We start from the raw sequence: 18,461 nt of genomic DNA, 5'->3' as shown, positions 1-18,461 counted from the left end.
CCTGACGCATTTGAAAATCTCTGAACAAAAAAAAAGACACAACAGCTCAGATTGCAAAGTAAACATACACATTATTCATCAAAAGCAGCTATAATTTATATGCTCTTGTTTAGACAAGAATAAAAGTAGTATTCTTGTCTTTGGGGGAACACTGCATGAACCTGTAGGACATTAAATAAACACACAATTTAAACATTTAGGCACAGAACAAAACCACACACAGGATAATAATCCAGATAAACCAGGAAGCAATTTTGTGTTTAAAAGACATCTTAAAGCCGTCTATACGTAAAACCTAGGGGGAAAGAGAGTATCCGGAAAGCGTACCTCCTATGGGGGAGACTCTGAGGCTAACAAGCCATCACCTCCCGTTAGCATTCCATTGACTCCCATTCATTTTGGCATCACTTTGACAGCGAATAGCTTTACATATAGAGTATTTAAAGACTTATTTATTTATTGTTTATTTCTAAAGAAACATGACAATGTATAAAAGGCTCCATTACCTTGTACCTCATGTTATGGCTCCGTAGCATTTTATAAAAATAGGCTAACGATTGTGTCATCACCTTTCACTTTCTGTCACACAGTAGAGAAATTACCGTATAGTACAGGAGAAGCTCGCAGGCAATCGTGGGGACGAGGGAGAAGCCCATAGAGAGTCCATGAAAGCATCGGAACAAAATATTTCAGCAACGTTTTGATGGATTGGAAATACTTGGTATGTGGCCAGTGAATTCATATTAACTAACATTTATCCACTTAATCCACAAGATTGGGAATGATTGAGATTTCTCTTGTCACAGCTACCAGAAGACTTACAACTTTCAGACACGTTGCTCACGTCACATCTACGTCTTCAAACTTAGTTGGAGGCTGCTGAGTAAAGCTCAGCCATCACCGAAAAAGTGCTTCAAATATCCTTCACTGGTCTCCGTCGAAGTCTATACTATCGCTGTGTCCATTCCTGTAATGGTCTATGCGTAAAACTGGCATCTAGGCTAAAACAGCATAATTTGGGCTGTCAGTATAAGTTGAGTAGACTTTAAACCATAGCTCTAATAGCCTAGCCATCTATTAGACAGCCATTAAACGACTACAGCCTACATCTAACAGACACTAAAATAATAGCTACAGGATCCACTTTTTTTTAACTCAAATTTAACGGTTACTAAATACTATAGCTACCAACTGGCCTACGGAGGGAATCATCTTTCATGTTGTATAATTGACAAAAGAGACAGAAGCTAGCAGCACACGTTTAAAACCGGTGAGGGGATGTTGATTGATAATGGTTCATAATACATTTCATGCATTCCATCGGTTTTAAGACCAAACATTTGTCGTTTTCGGGAGAGCTTGGGTCTTACTGTATGTCTCCAACGGTTGGCCCAAAGTCAAAAAAGGGGCGGACCATTTCGGTAAATGTATTTCATTACTCTTGTAGAGGAATCAGAGGCTTGAATAATAATTCCATGCGGTTTTTAAGACCAAACTTCTGTGGTTTTCGAGAGAGCTTGGGTCTTTTTAGAGGAGCTATGTCGCTAACGGTTAGGCTTACCCCAAATTCAAACACATGTCGGATCATTTAGACGTAATTTACAAGGGGGGCAAAACTGGCCAATTCAACCCACCCCAAAAACCTATGATAATTTCCTTCACATAATTAAAGACATTTGCACCATAAGTTAATGCAGAATGATGTGTTTGACGTTCAAAATTAAAATTTTGCCCAAAAGCGAAGAGCTCAACCCCCCCACTGTTGAACCCAAAGTGACGCCCTTGCATTTAGGCATCTGTAGTTTAGTGTCCAGAGGCAGAGCTTGAGACTTCTGTTGACAGACATTACTCTTGTACCTGGATATTTTGCTGACACAGGGGTGAATTCTGGCAGCAGAGCTCGTAGGACTCCGGTACAGGTGCCAGGTTCCAGGAATCACAGGCTTGAACGCAAACGGCAAGAAGCGAGAAAGAAACAGGGTGAGTGAAAAAGGGCTGGTTAAATATCTGCAGGGCTGATGAGGGAAGTGGGAACAGGTGAGCAGGGGGGCGGGGAAGGAGGGAAAGTCCTAGAGGGCATCTGGTGAACTGCAACAAATAATTGTTAAAAAAAAAAAAACAGAGGCCGTGGCCGGGTTGGTCAGTGGGTAGGGCAGGCGCACATATACTGAGAGGTCTATGCTTCGACGCACAGGTCTAAGGTTAGAATCCAACCTGTGACGATTTCCTGAAGGTCTTCCCTCTCTCTTCCCCCTTTCTCACCTAGCTGTCCTATCAAAATAAAGGCGGAATAAGCCCAAAAAATTATCTTAAAAAAAAAATGAAAACAATGAAACTTAACCCTGAGGCACCACTGTCAGGTGACCTAAAGTTACAAAAAGTAAAAGTACTCATTTTGCAGAATAATATATATTATATTACTGGATTATAATGTGTCACTGATCTGACGTGTCACATCACTTTAATGTTGCAGCTGGTAAAGGTGGAGCTCATTTTAAGTAGTGTATATAATGTTGGGTAGATTATTTTTATGTTTTGCATTATATCTAAATCTGTAAAGTAACTAAAACTGTCAAATAAATGTAGTGGAGTAAAAAGTACAATATTTCCTTCTGAGATTTAGTGGATTATTGTAAAAGTAGAAATAAAGTAGCAGAAAATGGAAAGTACAAGTACCTCAACATTGTAGCCTGTATTTGAGTAAATGTACTTCGTTACATTCCATAACAAGGAATTATGTATATGAGTGTAAGCTGCCAATAACACAGTTACTTTGATATTAACTATAGTTGTTACAGAGACACACAATCAACTCAACTTTATTTATACCTTTCACAGAACAAAATTAAAACACAGATGAGAAAACAAAACAGAATTAAGAAAGATTAAAAATTACAACAATAAAATGTAAAAGGATTATCAAAATAAAGGCTCTTGGGTAGCTCACATGGTAGAGCAGGCGCCCATATAGAGAGGTTTACTCCTCCACGCAGCGGCTTCTCCCTCTTCATGTCTTCAGCTGTCCTATACAAATAAAGGCCTAGAATGCCCAAAAAAATACATTTTTGTCTGTTATTTCGATGTTTTCTTGGCTTTTTTAAATACACGCATACAGGTCCTGGGATCTCACTAGATAGTTGGAGATCTCAACCCCCCAATGTGGAACCCAAAGTTACGCCCTTGGCTGTCCATCACATTAAACTTTGATATAGTTGTTATGTTACCAGGGTTGGAAAGGTAATTCTGGGCGAGAGTCTCAAGGTCTGAAGGTGAAGTGGAAGCAAAAGACACGAGTTTCACACCTACGTACGACATATTCTCTTATCGTGCTTTTCTATTTTGATTTTGTTTCATATTCAAGGCCTCTAGGAAAAAAGCATTTCTTTTCACTGCAACATTGCAGGATAAGTTGTGACTGTTTTGATTTCAGGAGAGGATCCTGTGCGAGTCCTGAACGTGATGCACAACGAGCAGCCGTTACCTGCACCCCCTTCTCTGCCCTGTTGGGATGAAAATCAGCACAGCGAACGAGTACTCTCAGCTGGAAACCGGAGACACCCACGAGACTGTATGTTTAGCCATCATGACTAACCGGGCACCTGCGTGATAGCCCTCTTAAAGAGAGAACACACTTTTTTATTTGGACAGGGTTTTTTTTCTATAGATATGCAGCCACGCAGAGCTCTGATTTGCAGCTCAAAAACGGACAGTAAAAAGAAGGGATACTTTCCATAATGATGTCAGACACTGGCTGACATCATGGTTAATTGCCCCTATTAACTCACATTGTAGCCTGAACATATATGTTCCCATAGCCCTATGTTCCCACACTTTCAAGATTTTTTTCAAAATTAGGCCCTAAGTTCCCACATTTCCTTTTTCCTAAATTTATATCAGATTTTATCCCCCTTTCTCCCAATTTGGTAGCCAATTACACCCACCCTATTATCCAGTAGCAATGGACTACAGATGGAATGTAGCTTTTAGCTAAATCTGGTAACTAACCCTAACCCTGGGAACATAGGGCTGTAGGAACAAAGGGCCTATTTTTAAGAAGAATCTTAGAAATGTGGGAATATAGGGCCTAATTTTAAGAAAACTCTTAGAAATGTGGGAATATAGGCCTGTGGGAACATAGGGCCTAATTTTCAGTGAAAAAAAAATTCTTAGAAATGTTGGAACATAGGGCTGACCCCACTGCAGCGATCTCGCTTAATACTGGACCAATGTCAAAGATTGTTAAGTCACTTGGACACAAAAACATAGGAAAATAGGGTTCAGGTTGAGAAAAAAATGGTAGTTACCCTTTAAATGTTATTTTTTTCCCAGGAATGGGCCAATTTATCTTTGCTAATAATATTATATATATATTTTGTATTTTTAAGACAAAGTTTCAGTTAAAAAGCCTTTATTTAGCCTAGATGGCTATTTGAATTTCTAAGCACACCAACTGCTTTTTCTGTATGTTATTTTGTTGTTCTAAAGTCATTTATAGAAAAGTAAATTGTGCCTCCGTAGGTTGAGTTAATTTATTATTGTGCAAAAACACTCACACTGAAAGTTGTTACACATGATGTATGTAACTTATCAGAGCCGTATATAGAGAGAGTTTGGCCAACTCAAATCATGGGCGCCATATTGGATACTATCGTCTCATGGCCCCTATGGGGCGAATGTGGGACAGCTTCCAAACTTCTTCGTAGTGATCTAGCTGATGGCAGAGGTAGATTTTGGGCAAGAAGCAGGTTGTATCCATTAGCACCACATGCAAACTTTAATTGAAGACCTTTTTTGATCGTGTCAGCTGACCATTTTGTCCCCCGTCTACTTGCTTGGCTAAGTTTGTAAAGCTGATTTGTGTTGAAGACTCCTGAAGCATTTGCTTCGAGTTGTTTTAGCCGCCTGATGACCTTCCACTTCTCTTTCCTTTCTTTTACAAGAGCCCGCTGGAGTGATGCCACTTTGTTTTTCAAGGCGTTCAGTTCTTCTTCCCCTCTTGCAGTTTCCCCGCTGACACTCTCCCTGCCCGCTGTCTCCCGGCTGACCGCCTCGCCGCTGATGGTGTCCCGGCTGATGGTGTCCCGGCTGACAAGGTCCTCGCCAGTGCAGGCGTTGTTCTTCAGCTCAAACTCTTCATGGTCAACTTTGAGATCTGGAATACAATACAAAGGAGAAGCAGCATGATTAACATTTGTTACAAATGTTTGTGTAATATGTATGCAGACTATGGCTGGACCCGAATATTCAAATATTCGTTCGGTGGGTTGGTATTCGATTTGAAAATTTCGACATTCAAATATTCTTTTTTTTTTTTGCACAACCTGGCATCCCCCTCCAAACGGTTCTCATTCGCACTTGAATATGTTCGAAATATAATACTCTCCTTTACAATTTTCTTATATAGCCTAGCCATTTTAATAGGATGGACGACCCAACCTCGTTATACTTAATAAATATATTTGCTTCTTCTTGGACTACTAAAGTGTTCCTGCAACGGGAGTATTCTCTGGCTAGAGCGCAGAACAGCACAGTTTGCATCGACAGAAGTGCATGCCTGAGCTTGTATTTTGGGTTAAGCTGCGTTGCTTTGACATTGTGGAAACTAAAATGACAGAAACAAAATGTATTATCCTTTTTACCCGTTATTATAAATCTAAATTAATCTACAGCGAAATATAGGAGACTTTGAGATTTTACTGGGACGTCACCTCACATGCCCCAGTTAAAAACGCCCATGAGTTGAACGTCATTACCGTCACGATTCATCGAAAAGAAGACAAAAATGCCGAAGACTTCATCTGTGTGGGAGAACTTTAAATGAAGTGAGGACAAGACAAAGTCGGAGTGTCAAACATGCAATTTGAAACTGGCCTACCACAACAGCACATCAAGCTTGACAAATCACCGGAGTTCTGTAAGCAGAACGAGCTGCTTTTATCCGCCATTTACACGTGATAAAAATGTGCATTTAATTTTCTTGCGAATAGGCTACGAAGATCAAAAACTGGTTATTCGGTACAGCCCTAATGCAGACTAGACGTGTTGAATTACACACCGTCAGTAGTCTCTTTCTCAGACTGCGAAGACACTGATAAAAATGTAATGGTGTAGTATCATGTGTCATGCTCAGACTTTGAGTTTGCAATTATAAACATTACTGAAATTAATAAAACAAAATGTGGCTTTCCTTATGTTGTTTGATGATGTAAATTAGTGTTTTGATTCATGTATCATTGCTATTATGTGCACATTTCATTAACTTTTTACCTGCATTTTGCACCCGTGCTGAGATTTCCAAACAACTTGAATCAGTCCTCACTTGACTTTAAACATAATTACCTGTTTGAACTTCAAAGGATGCGGGACAGGATTTAGAACAATATGAATGGTCAATTTGTACGCGTTCCTGTCCACCAACACACGGTTCCTCTTCTGTCCTCGTACTGCGCCTGGTGGTTCTGCCAGGGGTCTTTCGTGGTGTGAAGACAAACTGCGTTGGGACAGCAGTCGACCTGAGCCTCCTCAGGCCATCAACTCGGCCAGTCTCATAGGCTGCTTCCTCAAAGTGGTCCTACAAGCAGGACAGGCCAAATACACAAGGGCATTCAGTCACTTACTTGCGCTACAAATAGGGCTGTGCTCGATTGAAGAAATTCTTAGTCGACTAACACTCATCCAACTGTATCGACTAATCGATTAGTTGATTTAATCGACAGATCTGTAAATTTGAGTTTCTCAGCAGTCATGCAAAACACCACTTTAATTCTTGTGTTTACCAGAGATGTGCTCGTACGTTTCTTGGAAATAAGTCATTCAGCATGAAAAAAAGCATCAAACATGACTAATGGACTAAAGAAATCTAAGTTGACTAAGACCAAAACGACCGATTAGTCGGTTAATCAACTAAGAGGGAGCAGCCCTAGCTACAAACACGTCACGACTAGCAACTGAACTCAAACAAAGTTTACTCACTCAGTCTTTTGACAAAATACACGATAAGACAATGATAATGCGACCGACAGCATAAGGGTAAAAAAAAAAAAAAGTGTGTTTTGGCCAGGTGTAAATCTCGGTAGGACAGGACCATCACGTTATCACGCTACAGCAGGGGTCACCAACGCGGTGCCCGCGGGCACCAGGTAGCCCCCAAGGACCACATGAGTAGCCCTCAGGCCTGTTCTAAAAATGAAAATTGAATATTGATATTATCGGTTACCCACCTTGTTAAGTCATTGTTGATAATTATTGTGAGAAATCATTAACATGACCAGTGTCTTCACATAAATGAGTATCATTAATCATTAATAATCATATATAACTAAAGGCAAACTGAGCAAATTTGTTATTTCATAAGAGTGTATCAAACTGGTAGCCCTTCGTATGACTCAATACCCATAAAGTAGCTCTCAGTTTCAAAAAGGTTGGTGACCCCTGCGCTACAGCAATAATAACTTAGTAGGAACCGAGGCAAAGTTATGTATTCATAATATTTGGTGATCTAAATCAACATAAATGACATGCCTGCGTGGCCACAGCATATTACATCTGAGTTACAGATGACAACTGAAGTCAGACTAGCTTAAATTCAAGTCATGACTATAATTGGCAAGATAAGCATTTCTAAGCATTTAGGTGCATGGAGTGCTAGCTAAAAAGCTAACGCTAGCATATAGTGCATGGCTAACTTCAAACTTAGTTCTAAAGCGGTGTTAGAACTTGTTTGACAGCGTGGTACACATTAACGGATGGTATTACTATCTGTCCTATGAGATGTGTTATCATAAGTCGAAGAGAGGAATTGACCTTTACCTCTCACAATATTGAGTAGTCATTTGCCCTCCAGTTTGCTCTTTTCACCTTCAGCTCCCATACTTTTCGCCTTTTTGGATCACGGGGGAACTTGTGAAATCTTTTGCCCCTGCCCTGTCTTTCTTTGCAGCCAAACGCGCAACAGTAGGGCATTTTTTTTCAGTGATTTATGTCCCACTATTCCCTGCACTATCTGTGTCAATGGGACTCAGATGGACGTTGGTATCAAACATGGAGTCCACGAAACCACGTGACCACCTCGGAACCAATCGCGTAACGGGAGAACTCAGCACATTGGTTCCCTAGTTGGCCAGAGTCTCTCCACGGCTCTGTAACTTATGGTCAGGCGCTGACATCTTGTGTTGGGTTTATGAACTGCGCTGTGAAGTTACTGTTTCTATGGCTACAGGTCTGCAAAATTACCAGCTGGGTAAGTAATGTTCTGGGCAGAGCAGGTTTCGTTTTTTTTTTTTTAATAATCATGCAGCGTTTTGTATAATCACGAGCTACATATTACATGATCTAATGTTAATATACACTCACCTAAAGGATTATTAGGAACACGTGTTCCTAATAATCCTTTATTGGATTTATCCTACCCATATTGATAGGATCAAACACGGTATTATTATTACCACACCACTAATACCGGTATTATGGTATGGTACCATAGGCCTACTAATACCGTGTTTGACCCAATCCTATCAATATGGGCCAATATTTCTAGAGAATGCTCCCAGCACCTTGTTGAATCAATGCCACAAAGAATTAAGGCCGTTCTGAAGGCCTTAATTCACACACACCATTACACCACCTCCACCAGCCCGCCCAGTGGTAACAAGGCATGACGGATCCATGTTCTCATTCTGTTTACGCCAAATTCTGACTCTACCATCGGAATGTCTCAACAAAAATTGAGACTCATCAGACCAGGCAACATTTTTCCAGTCTTCAACTGTCCAATTTTGGTGAGCTTGTTCAAATTGTAGCCTCATTTTCCTATTTTTAGTGGAGATGAGTGGTACCTGGTGGGGTCTTCTGCTGGTGTAGCCCATCCACATCAAGGTTGTGCGTGTTGTGGCTTCGTAAATGCTTTGCTGCATACCTCGGTTGTAACAAGTGGTTATTTGAGTCAAAGTTGATCTTCTATCAGGTGGAATCAGTCGGCCCATTTTTCTCTAAACTCTAGCATCAACGAGGCATTTTCACCCCCCAGGACTGCAGCATCCTGGATGTTTTTCCTTTTCCAGACCATTCTTTGTACACTCTAGAAATAGTTGTGCGTGAGAATCCCAGTAACTGAGAAGATTGGGAAATACTCAGACCAGCCCGTCTGGCACCAGCAACCACGCCACGCTCAAAGTTGCTTAGATCACCTTTCTTTCCCATTCTGACATTCAGTTTGGAGTTCAGGAGAGTCTAGATCTGGACCACACCCCTAAATGCATTGAAGCAGCTGCCATGTGATTGGTTGATTAGATAATTTCATTAACGTGAAATTTAACAGGTGTTCCCACTAATCCTTTAGGTGAGTGTAATAACTAACTGCATAACAGGTTTCTCTTTCCTTTCTTCTTATCCCATCTTTGGTGCCTGTATTGTATATTTAAATGTTTTAAGTTACATTTAAAATCAATCAAAGAATCACTCACATTCTCCCAGGGGCTTCTGGGGCTCAAAAGCCCTGAATGTTTTCTCAAAAAGCCTGGAATTTTAATGGCTGAATTTACTTGTCTTTCAAAAGCTTTTGGTATCATACGACCTAAATATCGTTTGTGAGGGAAATTCCGAGGCGTCCCTTGACCTCTCACCTCCAGATATCTGAATGAAAATAGGTTCTATGGGTGGATCCCAATTCTCTTATGTGATATTTTGCTCCCCGGCTGAACCGGAAGTAGTTCTGGCCCTCCTTCGCGAAGGCTGTCTCAGAGCTGTAATTCCTGCCCCGAGGATGGAGGAAGGAGGGTGGAGGAGGGATCTCTGAGGAGCTATGAGCGAGGATACACGAGAGCAGCCTTCCCTGAAGCCGTGCGGCTGAAAGCCGTTGCTAACTCCGCCCATACAGCTGACGTATTCACGTGAAGCTTCAGAGGAAAGGACATCTAAAAACACATTTCCTTGTTTCCTCGAAGCGAAGCAAAGGAAGGAAAAATGAATGCAATTTAAAGCTATAGTGCGCAGTTTCCGTCGCCCCCCATGAGGAATTCTAAGTAATGACAACAACACTGTCGGCGCGTCCACATGATGCAAGCCTTCAGTGATCGTGCACCACCCCCCCTCCACACAGTTGCTAGTAGCCAAGGAGGACACGGAGGATTAAAATAACATGACGGACTCTTCAGAAGAGGTCATTATCTTCACTCGAGTTTCTGCGCGGGAAAGTCTCCGGACGCCCCAATCTTCTGAACATAGTCATACTGAGAGATCCAGAGAGAGTTGTGTGGAGCTGATGTTCTTAATTAGCTTTGTAGCAACTCATTTGGCAACGGCTTGAATGTAACGGACGTTCATTAATATCAAAAAGTTATGCACTAAAGCTTTGAGGGACGTACCCTATGGGTGCCCACAAGTCTCCCGTTTACAGACGTGCTTACTTCCTGCAGTTTTTCCTCTGCGACTATCATTGGTTCACAAATGGTTTACAGACTTTTAGGCGTTCTATAATCACATTGCTTGAAAAATAGTGCAAAAATGGGGGGGAAAAATCTTTCTGAGGGAACATGCCCCCCTATAGGGTTTGGGCTTATAGCCCCGAGTGTTTACAACATCTGGCTCCGCCCCCTGCATGCTCATCATTTCTGACATCACAATAATCAAAACCATGTTCATGCAAAGTGTATGCACAGGATCTTATTTTCTCACACAGGTGCGTGCACACTCCCACACACACACACACACAGAAAGACACAAAGTACAGTTCCGCTAGCACAATTACAACATGTACCGTCATCCGGCCTCCTTGACGGTTGTCATGGAGATGCCATTGATAAGGTGGACAAAACCATTTTTCCTTTCTGTTTGTAACTAAAGAAAGAAAAGTCTAGTGAGGCAGTTCCACAAATTGAAAGACCTTCCTTCAATAAAAAAGCCAAAATCTGACTGCATAAATGTAACATGCTGTCTTATCTAAAGGGGATTATGTTTTATATATTGCTGGTTATGTTTTATATATTGCTGGTTATGTTTTATATATTGCTGGTTATGAACACCAATAATCAAGTGTATGTTTACTGTAATCAACAACGAGAAGTAACTGGAAATGCCAAGAATGTATGCAATACTCTGGAGGGAAAAAAAAAAAGGAGGAAAAGGAGAGGCAAATCCGAGAGGCTGGGTTGCTATAGTGCTTCACCTTCAGCGTGTTTATCTCGGTCAACCTTTCCCGTTCTCTCCTCCGTGGCTCTCTGAGCTGCTGCTGCTGCTGTAATGGACCAACCGTTTTTTTAGACCTGCCTGACGACAAGCGTGGATCACTCTACTTTGTCTGAGGAACAAACACTGAAAAAACCTTGACCGCTGCAGCTCCTGTCCACACACACACACACACACACACACACACACACACACACACACACACAAACAAATCAGCGCTGCCTGGTTACAGTCAGTCGCAGCTCTGCAAGCGGAGAGTAGATGTCTGCAAGAGAAGGCTCATCCTGACTGAAGGTTGGTAAGTAGTACACACACACACACACACACAGAGAGAGAGACAAAGACACACACACAGACACATAAATATGTAAAGATTGTAAAGAAAATGTATCGCAATGCAATTTTTAAACGGGCTAGGATCTAATCTACTTTAGATTTCACTTGTTGGACTTCAGACGTCACTACGTGATTTTTTTTCCATTTATTTAGTTATTTTGATGTGGGATTTGTGGGAGCTTTTTAATTTTAGTTATTTGAGATAAAATACAATCTCAGTTGCACTTTGGATAAGGGGACACATCTGTGGTTTTGCACAGTTCATATGAGTAAAGGAATATTTTTCAGTCATTTCACTGCAGCTCATTCTGTTAAAAAAAGAAATCGTGAGAAAGAATTGTATCTTAAACTTAAAATCGTGAATCACATCGAACCGTGAGTTGAGTGTGTCCTCACATTCCCAGCTTGGATGTAAAGCTTAATTTTATGTATTTAACGTGTTTCATGATGCTGTATTTAATCATATTGTCTGCTTGACAGTGTGATCCACGGCTCAGACATGTGCACCACACACACACACACACACACACACACACACACACACACACACACACACACACACACACACACACACACACACACACACACACACACACACACACACACCGTGATGTTAGAGGGCTGTTAGAGAGGATGAGTGTTTGAGCGAAGCCTGTTCAGGTGAAGTGGACTTTTCTATCCTCAATCTGCAGGCAGGGTGGAAACACAACACTACAATACACTGTATGATATGAGCATGTAGAGGGCACTTTGTAAGCATTAGACAGGAACCAACATTTGACTACAGTATGAAGATAAAGTGCAGACTTTCAGCTTCATTTTGAGGGTGTTTACATGCACAACAGATGAACAGTGTGGCTCTATATATCTGTACCCTGAAGCTGACATAGGTACAGCTAAATAGATTTTTATTGATCCCAAAAAATGGGAAATTCTGGTGTTGCAGCAGCAAAAATATCGTTTATATGTTTGTAGCGTTGCTCGCTGTCCTGTGAGAACCACGTATCCAAAAAAAGTTTAGAAACTGTTCATATCAGGTATCAGATACACAGAATCTGTTTTCAGCTTTGTGGCGATTAGGACCGCAACGAACGATTATTTTCTCCTATAATATGTCAAAGAAATCGTGATAAATGTCCATCCCAGTTTCTCAAAGACCGAGGTGCGAGTTTGAATATCTTGTTATGTCAATTCAATACCCAAATATGTTCATTTTATTCTGTTTTTTTAACAGAAAAAAAGCAGGAAATCTCCATATTTGAGTGGCTGAAAACAGCATTTTCTGCCGTTTTTCCATTTAAAATTACTTTAACGATTAATCGACGATTTAAAGAAAAGGTGTGATAATTTTCCATCCGCTACTAATCGATAAGTCGACTGCTGATCCAAGAGGTTTTTAAAAGCTTTTCGTTGTTTGGCTAGCCGGCTCGACAGACAACCAAGAAAATAAAAGCTCAGCGCTGGCTCCCCCCCCTACTCGCTTTGTATAAAACAGTGGTTGGTGTATTTTCTAGACATAGTATGCTCTCTACAGCAAGGATTAACAAAGCCAAGTCATCGACTATAGACCTGTGGAAAAGCGCAGCAGCACAGGTATCAGTTCTGGTAACCTTGGCCTCACAAGAATTAGAGGAGAGTGAATAGGCAAGGTGTGATTTTATTTTTCATTTTTTTTTCTCAAGGCCGCAGAGGGTGGAGGGTGGGAGAGGGCTTTTGTTCTTGTTCACTTGTATTTGTCTGTTCGGTATGTTGTAACGTAGGAAAGCTTTTTTTGCACACCTCTTTTGTCAGGCAGGTGCGTAGGATATGATCAAAAGTAGATCAAAAGCTTAGAGAAAGTCCTGCACACTGACCATTGTTCTGTATGTTAAAAATAAAAAAAAATTAAAATTAAAAATTGATGTCTAAAAAAAATAAAAATGAAAAAGAAAAGTGGAGTAGAAATATAAAGTTGCATAAAAATCAATATCAATCAATCAAACCGGTAGAGTTGTGTAACAAAGTGTTTTAATGACTCAGTGATTGATCTGTGCAACAGCTTAGACTAAGAAAAGGAACAGCCACGATTAAATGCACGCCACCTCCACCTCGTCTGTCAAACGTGGTCCATGCAGGTGGTGTTTTTGTCTCAGACATGTGAGGCTGCCAGCGGAACGAGCTCCACTTGGTTTTAGTGATGATGTCACTGCTGACGGCAGCAGCGGGATGAAGCAGAAGAAAAAGAAGAAGAAGACAGAAAAGATCCGCTCGTGTCTGAGCCAGTGATGCAATCAGAAGGTGGGGGTAGCCATATTTTACTTAAAAGTAGTTAGTAGTTAAGTAAAAGTAGTAATAGTACAGTGTAGAAATGATGAATTATTTTATTTCGGTTAACATTCATGAAAGAAAAAAAAAATTAATTCCCACAATTTGCCTCCGTAGCTAACCGGAAAAGGAACAGGCTGAAGCCGAGGCTAGTTTTTGCCGATCCTATAATCCCCACAGAATCACACCGAAATCCAACGAAACTAAATGAAACTAAATACTTGAGTACAATCCTAGTCATTTTCCATTTTAATCAAATTACTTCATATCATAACTGTTGATTATTTTAGATTTTAAAGCTTTTTTGGAACTCAACAGAGACGTACACATTTTCAACTCATCATTAAGTCCATAATTTAACCCCCAAAACTGAAACACATCTATATTTTACATTAGTCCCTAACTTTACCAGTCTTAAATTATAATTACCTTCTCTGAAAGCTATAGTGTGAGCGCACACACACACTTTTTATACCGTTGCAGCATACAAAATAATTTTCTTTCCTCTAAAGAATGTTTGTCACTATGTTTCACTGTCATGGTCTGTGACTCAACACCGGAAACTGCCACCTTATCTGGTTTAATAAAGAGAAGCAAGGACAAACAGCACAAAGGCTGATAGAAAGTGGCTGCCTTTGCTGGTGCTGTGGAGGACAAGCATGAAAAGCAGCTGCTGAATGATTCCTATATGCAAGAAAGACAAGAACTGTATACGTTCTGCTTTTCCAACGCCAAAACTATTACGTTTCACATTCAAGTAAAAAGGACCAAAGAGAGAAAACAACCGGAATGAAGTGATGAATGATGAATAAACTAAATAAAAGTGGGGGGTTGCTGTTGTGCACTGGTGAAAGAAGTATTTAGATCCTTTACTTAAGTAAAAGCACTAATAACACACTGTAAAAATACTCAACACAAGTTATTCAAAATGTTACATAAGTAAAAGTATGTAAGTATCATCACGAAAATGTACTTCAAGTATTAAAAGTAAGTACTGAATGCAGAAAAGAAAAGAAAAAAGCTGTAACTGTAGGTTTTTATATTGTTGGGAAGGTTCATTTATAATAAAACATCGTATTTTATGAACTACATTGTGTGCAAAAATCTAACTCTCTAGGAGGAGTTTGTTAAAGTACGACATGTGTACTCGTGCAAGAGTACACATTGCATTTGTGTACTCTTAATTATTAAAGTAACATCCCCTTATCTTCAAGTCGAAAAGGACTGTCTGCCTCTCGATGTTCCAAACACTTTTTCCATGAGACCATTTTTTAGCTTTGACAAAGAGATCTCTCTTGTTTTCCCTCACCCTCCAGCAAAAGGCCTCTTCTTTTCCCAGTGTGGTGTCTCTCTCCACGAATTTTAAGCCATTTGACTGTCCCTGTGGTCTCTACGTGAAGAATTTAAATTTATTGAAGGGATAGCCCCTTTGAGATGTACGGCAGCATATCATTGTCGAGGGGGTCCTATGAATCATACGGATGTTTGACCAGGCGAACCTGCTCGGCCAGGCTTTCCAGCCGACCATGTTGAGACGGAAAGCGCAGCGCGTGCTGAGTTACAAAAATTCAAAAGGTGCACGATCACATACCGCAACAACTTGAGGAGCCTTCGAGCTAGACGTGGTGATGTCATTTTCTGGATCGCAAAGTAAAGAAGGGCCAAAAATGAGAGAAAACCACCGTGAATAAAATGATGAATGATTAATAAACAAAATCAAATTTGGGGGGTTGCTGTTGTGTAATGTGTTTGACCCTGAAATGTATGTGTTCGTTTCCAAAATATCTCACCGGACTAAAACCATGCATGAACAAGAAATGCGTTGGCCCACCTATCTACAGCTAGGGGAGAGACCGTGATAAGCCCTATTTCAACAAACGGTGGCGTATCCCTTTAACTTGCTCACCTTCTCTGAAAGTTGTTTTGTCATTTTCCACAGAAGCCTGTCTGACGACGTCTCCGAAACCCGCCCGATCTGGGACCAAGAGAGATGGAGGGAGAAGGCAGCAACCACGGGGTAGCGATGGATTCGGGTAACCCCTTGCTACGAGCAGTCTTCCAGCGTCGCCTGCGCCTCACGCGGCTGCTCCTGGAGGGAGGCGCTTACATCAACGAGAGCGACGGCCAAGGCCAGACGCCGCTGATGGTGGCCTGCAGGACGCAGCACAGTGACGCCCAGAGCGCCAGCCGGGTCAAGCTTGTCCAGTTTCTCCTGGAGAAAGGAGCAGACCCCAACATCCAGGACAAGGAGGGTCGCTCTGTGCTGATGCACGCCTGCCAGGAGCAGGCCGGCCCCGAGGTGGTGTCTCTGCTCCTCGCCAGCGGAGCGGATATCGGCCTGGAGGATCGGTCCGGGACGTCAGCGCTGGTCTACGCAGTCGTGGCCGGAGACTGGAAGGTTCTGAAGCTGATGCTCGACACGTGCAAGGCCAAGGGGAAGGAGGTGATCATCATAACCACTGACCAATTCCCGTGTGGGAAACTGCAAGCCAAGCAGTACCTCGGCATGCCGCCCCTTGGTCCTCTCGATCAGACGGACAAAACGGCGTCAGCGGCTCCTGCATCTCCCTCTGAAATCCAGCTCATCACCTCCCCACAGTGCACCTCCTCTTCTTTATGTCCCCCGAAAACCGTGTTCACCTTTAAAGAAGCCCAGTCCTGTGGCGTAAGCGCCCATCTACGTTCCCCATCACGTTTTGAAAGGCTCGGCCAAGCGCCGGCGAAGGGCCTGCAGCAGCCCCTCCTGAGGTTGAACTCTGAGCCGTGGCTCAAGGTCCCAGCGTCCTACGCGGCCTCGTCGTTAAAAGACGGCAAAGACGTCACCCAAATTCCCAAATTATACGGCACGACTCCAACGACCGACAGCTTCAAATGGTACGAAGGAGGATTGGCGAGGGACAAAGGAGGAGAAGAAGGAAAGAATGAATGCCCCGAACACGTGGGACAAAAGATATCCTTACCAGGCCTCCTTTCATCCCACTCTGCCTCCCACCCCAACCTCCATTCTGCAAACCTTGGAACGGATTCTCTCGCCTCTTCTTCCTCCTGTTCTGGTGGCAAAAACCTTGGCACTCCACTTCACAGCATGGCCTCCTCGAGCCTTCACAGCATCATCCAGAGGCGCAAACTCGGGGCCGACATCTACAGTTCTGACCCCCAGCTAGCTAGAGACATCCACAATCTGCCTGAGGAGTCCCAGCAGAAAGCAAAAGACTCAATAGATGGCAAGAGGCACGCCCCGTTACATTTCTCCGGCACGTTGGGCTCCAGGGAGTCCCTGTCGACCTCGGGCCCGAGCAGGAGAGTGCTGTCTGGGTACGAGCGCAGAGGCTCTGGAACTTTCTTGTTGGACCACAACTCGCAGGCCAGGCCTCGATCTCTGCCGCCTCTGACCCTCGGCTCCACCAACACCCCTGTCCTTAATGTTTATAACCTCAGCTCCGGAGCTGGAGGTGGTTTCTGTGAGAAAGAGTCTGGCCTAAAGAGTTTCCTTCCTTCGGCTCCTCCTGGACAGCCCAAAGAGCTGACCAGGAGGATGCTGCTGAGGAGACACTCCATGCAGACCGAACAGTTCAAAACCTCGGTGTGAATTTCTCTTGTTCATTCCGCGTGTTTTAATGTGAAATGTTCCGTCATGTGGCGTGTCTGTGTGGTGAAATTCAACACGGGAAACCAAAGAGGCTATAAAAGAGAAACCAAGCATCCTTATCGATGTAACACACTATGGGTGGCTTCCTCTGCTTCAGTGTGCTGCGTGGCGTCACTCTGCATGTGGCTAAAGTGTGAATGTTTTTTTTTTGGCCACTTAGTGACAACGGAGCAAGATTAAAACATCATGATTGACAGCTGTGATTGACTCTCGATTGATTGATTGATTGGCTGGGCGGTTTGTATGGGCGGGACCACTGGGCAGACTGGCTCCAAACTTAGAAGATGGCAGCGCCTATATCCGGGAGATTTGGGCTTTACTTTTGTACAGTGGGAAGTGGAGACGCGTCGTCCATCTTTATATACAGTCAATGATACGGTCCCTGCCCGATGCGAGTCAAGTGCAAATTTGAGTCGCGCATGCGTCACTTTGCAACAAGTAGCCTCCAAGATGCGAACGGCTTTTTGAGCTAACGCACAGTCTATGAGCTAACGTTAGCAATCAAACAATCATAGATAGCTAAAACGTTTTTGAAATGATTACCATCTTCTGTTATTGTATGTAAAGAGAAATGTTTATTATTTTATGGATTTCAGTAAGACACGATATGCAGTAAACCGTTTAAATCTGAGCATGGACGACTCACATCGGGCAGTGACAATACAGAGCAACGTTTAGTACTTATTTTAAGACATGTTTCTGGTCACTGACAAATGTTGGTCCAATATTTTTACACGTGTCATTTCAGCTTTGTATTTGTCTCTTAAAAAATATTTGTCTCTTTCACGAGAGGTTAGTCGTGTCCGGCCCAAACGCTAAGTGTATTTTCTGGAGTATTTTTTGGAATATTTCTCAACTACCGAATATTGGCCCTTACGTTAGTTACGTTATGACTTTAGTGCTAACTTGTTTTGTAGTAAAGGACAACCAATCAAGTAACAAATAGCCTACATATTTTCAGAACTTACTATGTAGCAGTGTTGTAGTCAAG

General features: G+C 42.2%; 2 protein-coding genes across 7 annotated transcripts in view; one reads left to right on the top strand and one right to left on the bottom strand.

Annotated features, from left to right (window-relative positions):
* Positions 1 to 8,869, bottom strand: part of LOC114571568 (uncharacterized) — a 9,633-nt gene extending 764 nt beyond the window's left edge. For 2 of the 5 annotated variants that reach the window (XM_028602595.1, XM_028602596.1), the window contains exons 1-3: positions 8,835 to 8,869; positions 6,340 to 6,571; positions 1 to 20 (exon numbers count right to left, since the gene is read on the bottom strand). The exon at positions 1 to 20 is cut by the window's left edge. In XM_028602595.1, the coding sequence (XP_028458396.1) occupies positions 1 to 20; positions 6,340 to 6,571; positions 8,835 to 8,864 (282 nt within the window). In that variant the 5' untranslated portion in view covers positions 8,865 to 8,869. Of the gene's footprint in view, positions 21 to 1,857; positions 1,944 to 4,411; positions 5,153 to 6,339; positions 6,572 to 7,809; positions 8,118 to 8,834 lie in introns of those variants that run through there. The other 3 variants (XR_003694667.1, XM_028602594.1, XM_028602593.1) reach the window with 3 other exon arrangements.
* Positions 8,074 to 17,970, top strand: ankrd34ba (ankyrin repeat domain 34Ba). Of its 2 annotated transcripts, none has more exons than XM_028602592.1 (2): positions 8,074 to 8,239; positions 15,761 to 17,970. In XM_028602592.1, exon 2 carries the CDS (start codon positions 15,812 to 15,814, stop codon positions 17,408 to 17,410), a length of 1,599 nt encoding a protein of 532 aa, XP_028458393.1. In that variant the 5' UTR covers positions 8,074 to 8,239; positions 15,761 to 15,811; the 3' UTR covers positions 17,411 to 17,970. The 2 variants fall into 2 exon arrangements, with proteins under 2 accessions (XP_028458393.1, XP_028458392.1); XM_028602591.1 differs by lacking the exon at positions 8,074 to 8,239 and adding an exon at positions 13,642 to 13,794.
* The last annotated feature ends 491 nt before the right edge of the window (positions 17,971 to 18,461 follow it).

This window comes from Perca flavescens, chromosome 16, assembly GCF_004354835.1.
Source record: "Perca flavescens isolate YP-PL-M2 chromosome 16, PFLA_1.0, whole genome shotgun sequence".
Classification (NCBI taxonomy): domain Eukaryota; kingdom Metazoa; phylum Chordata; class Actinopteri; order Perciformes; family Percidae; genus Perca; species Perca flavescens.
Note: the sequence above shows the minus strand (reverse complement) of the source record. Positions and strands in the feature narration are given on the sequence as shown.

What these genes read in the sequence shown, in the direction of transcription:
- ankrd34ba (XM_028602592.1), top strand. Translation starts at nt 15,812, where the DNA reads ATGGAGGGAGAAGGCAGCAACCACGGGGTAGCGATGGATTCGGGTAAC.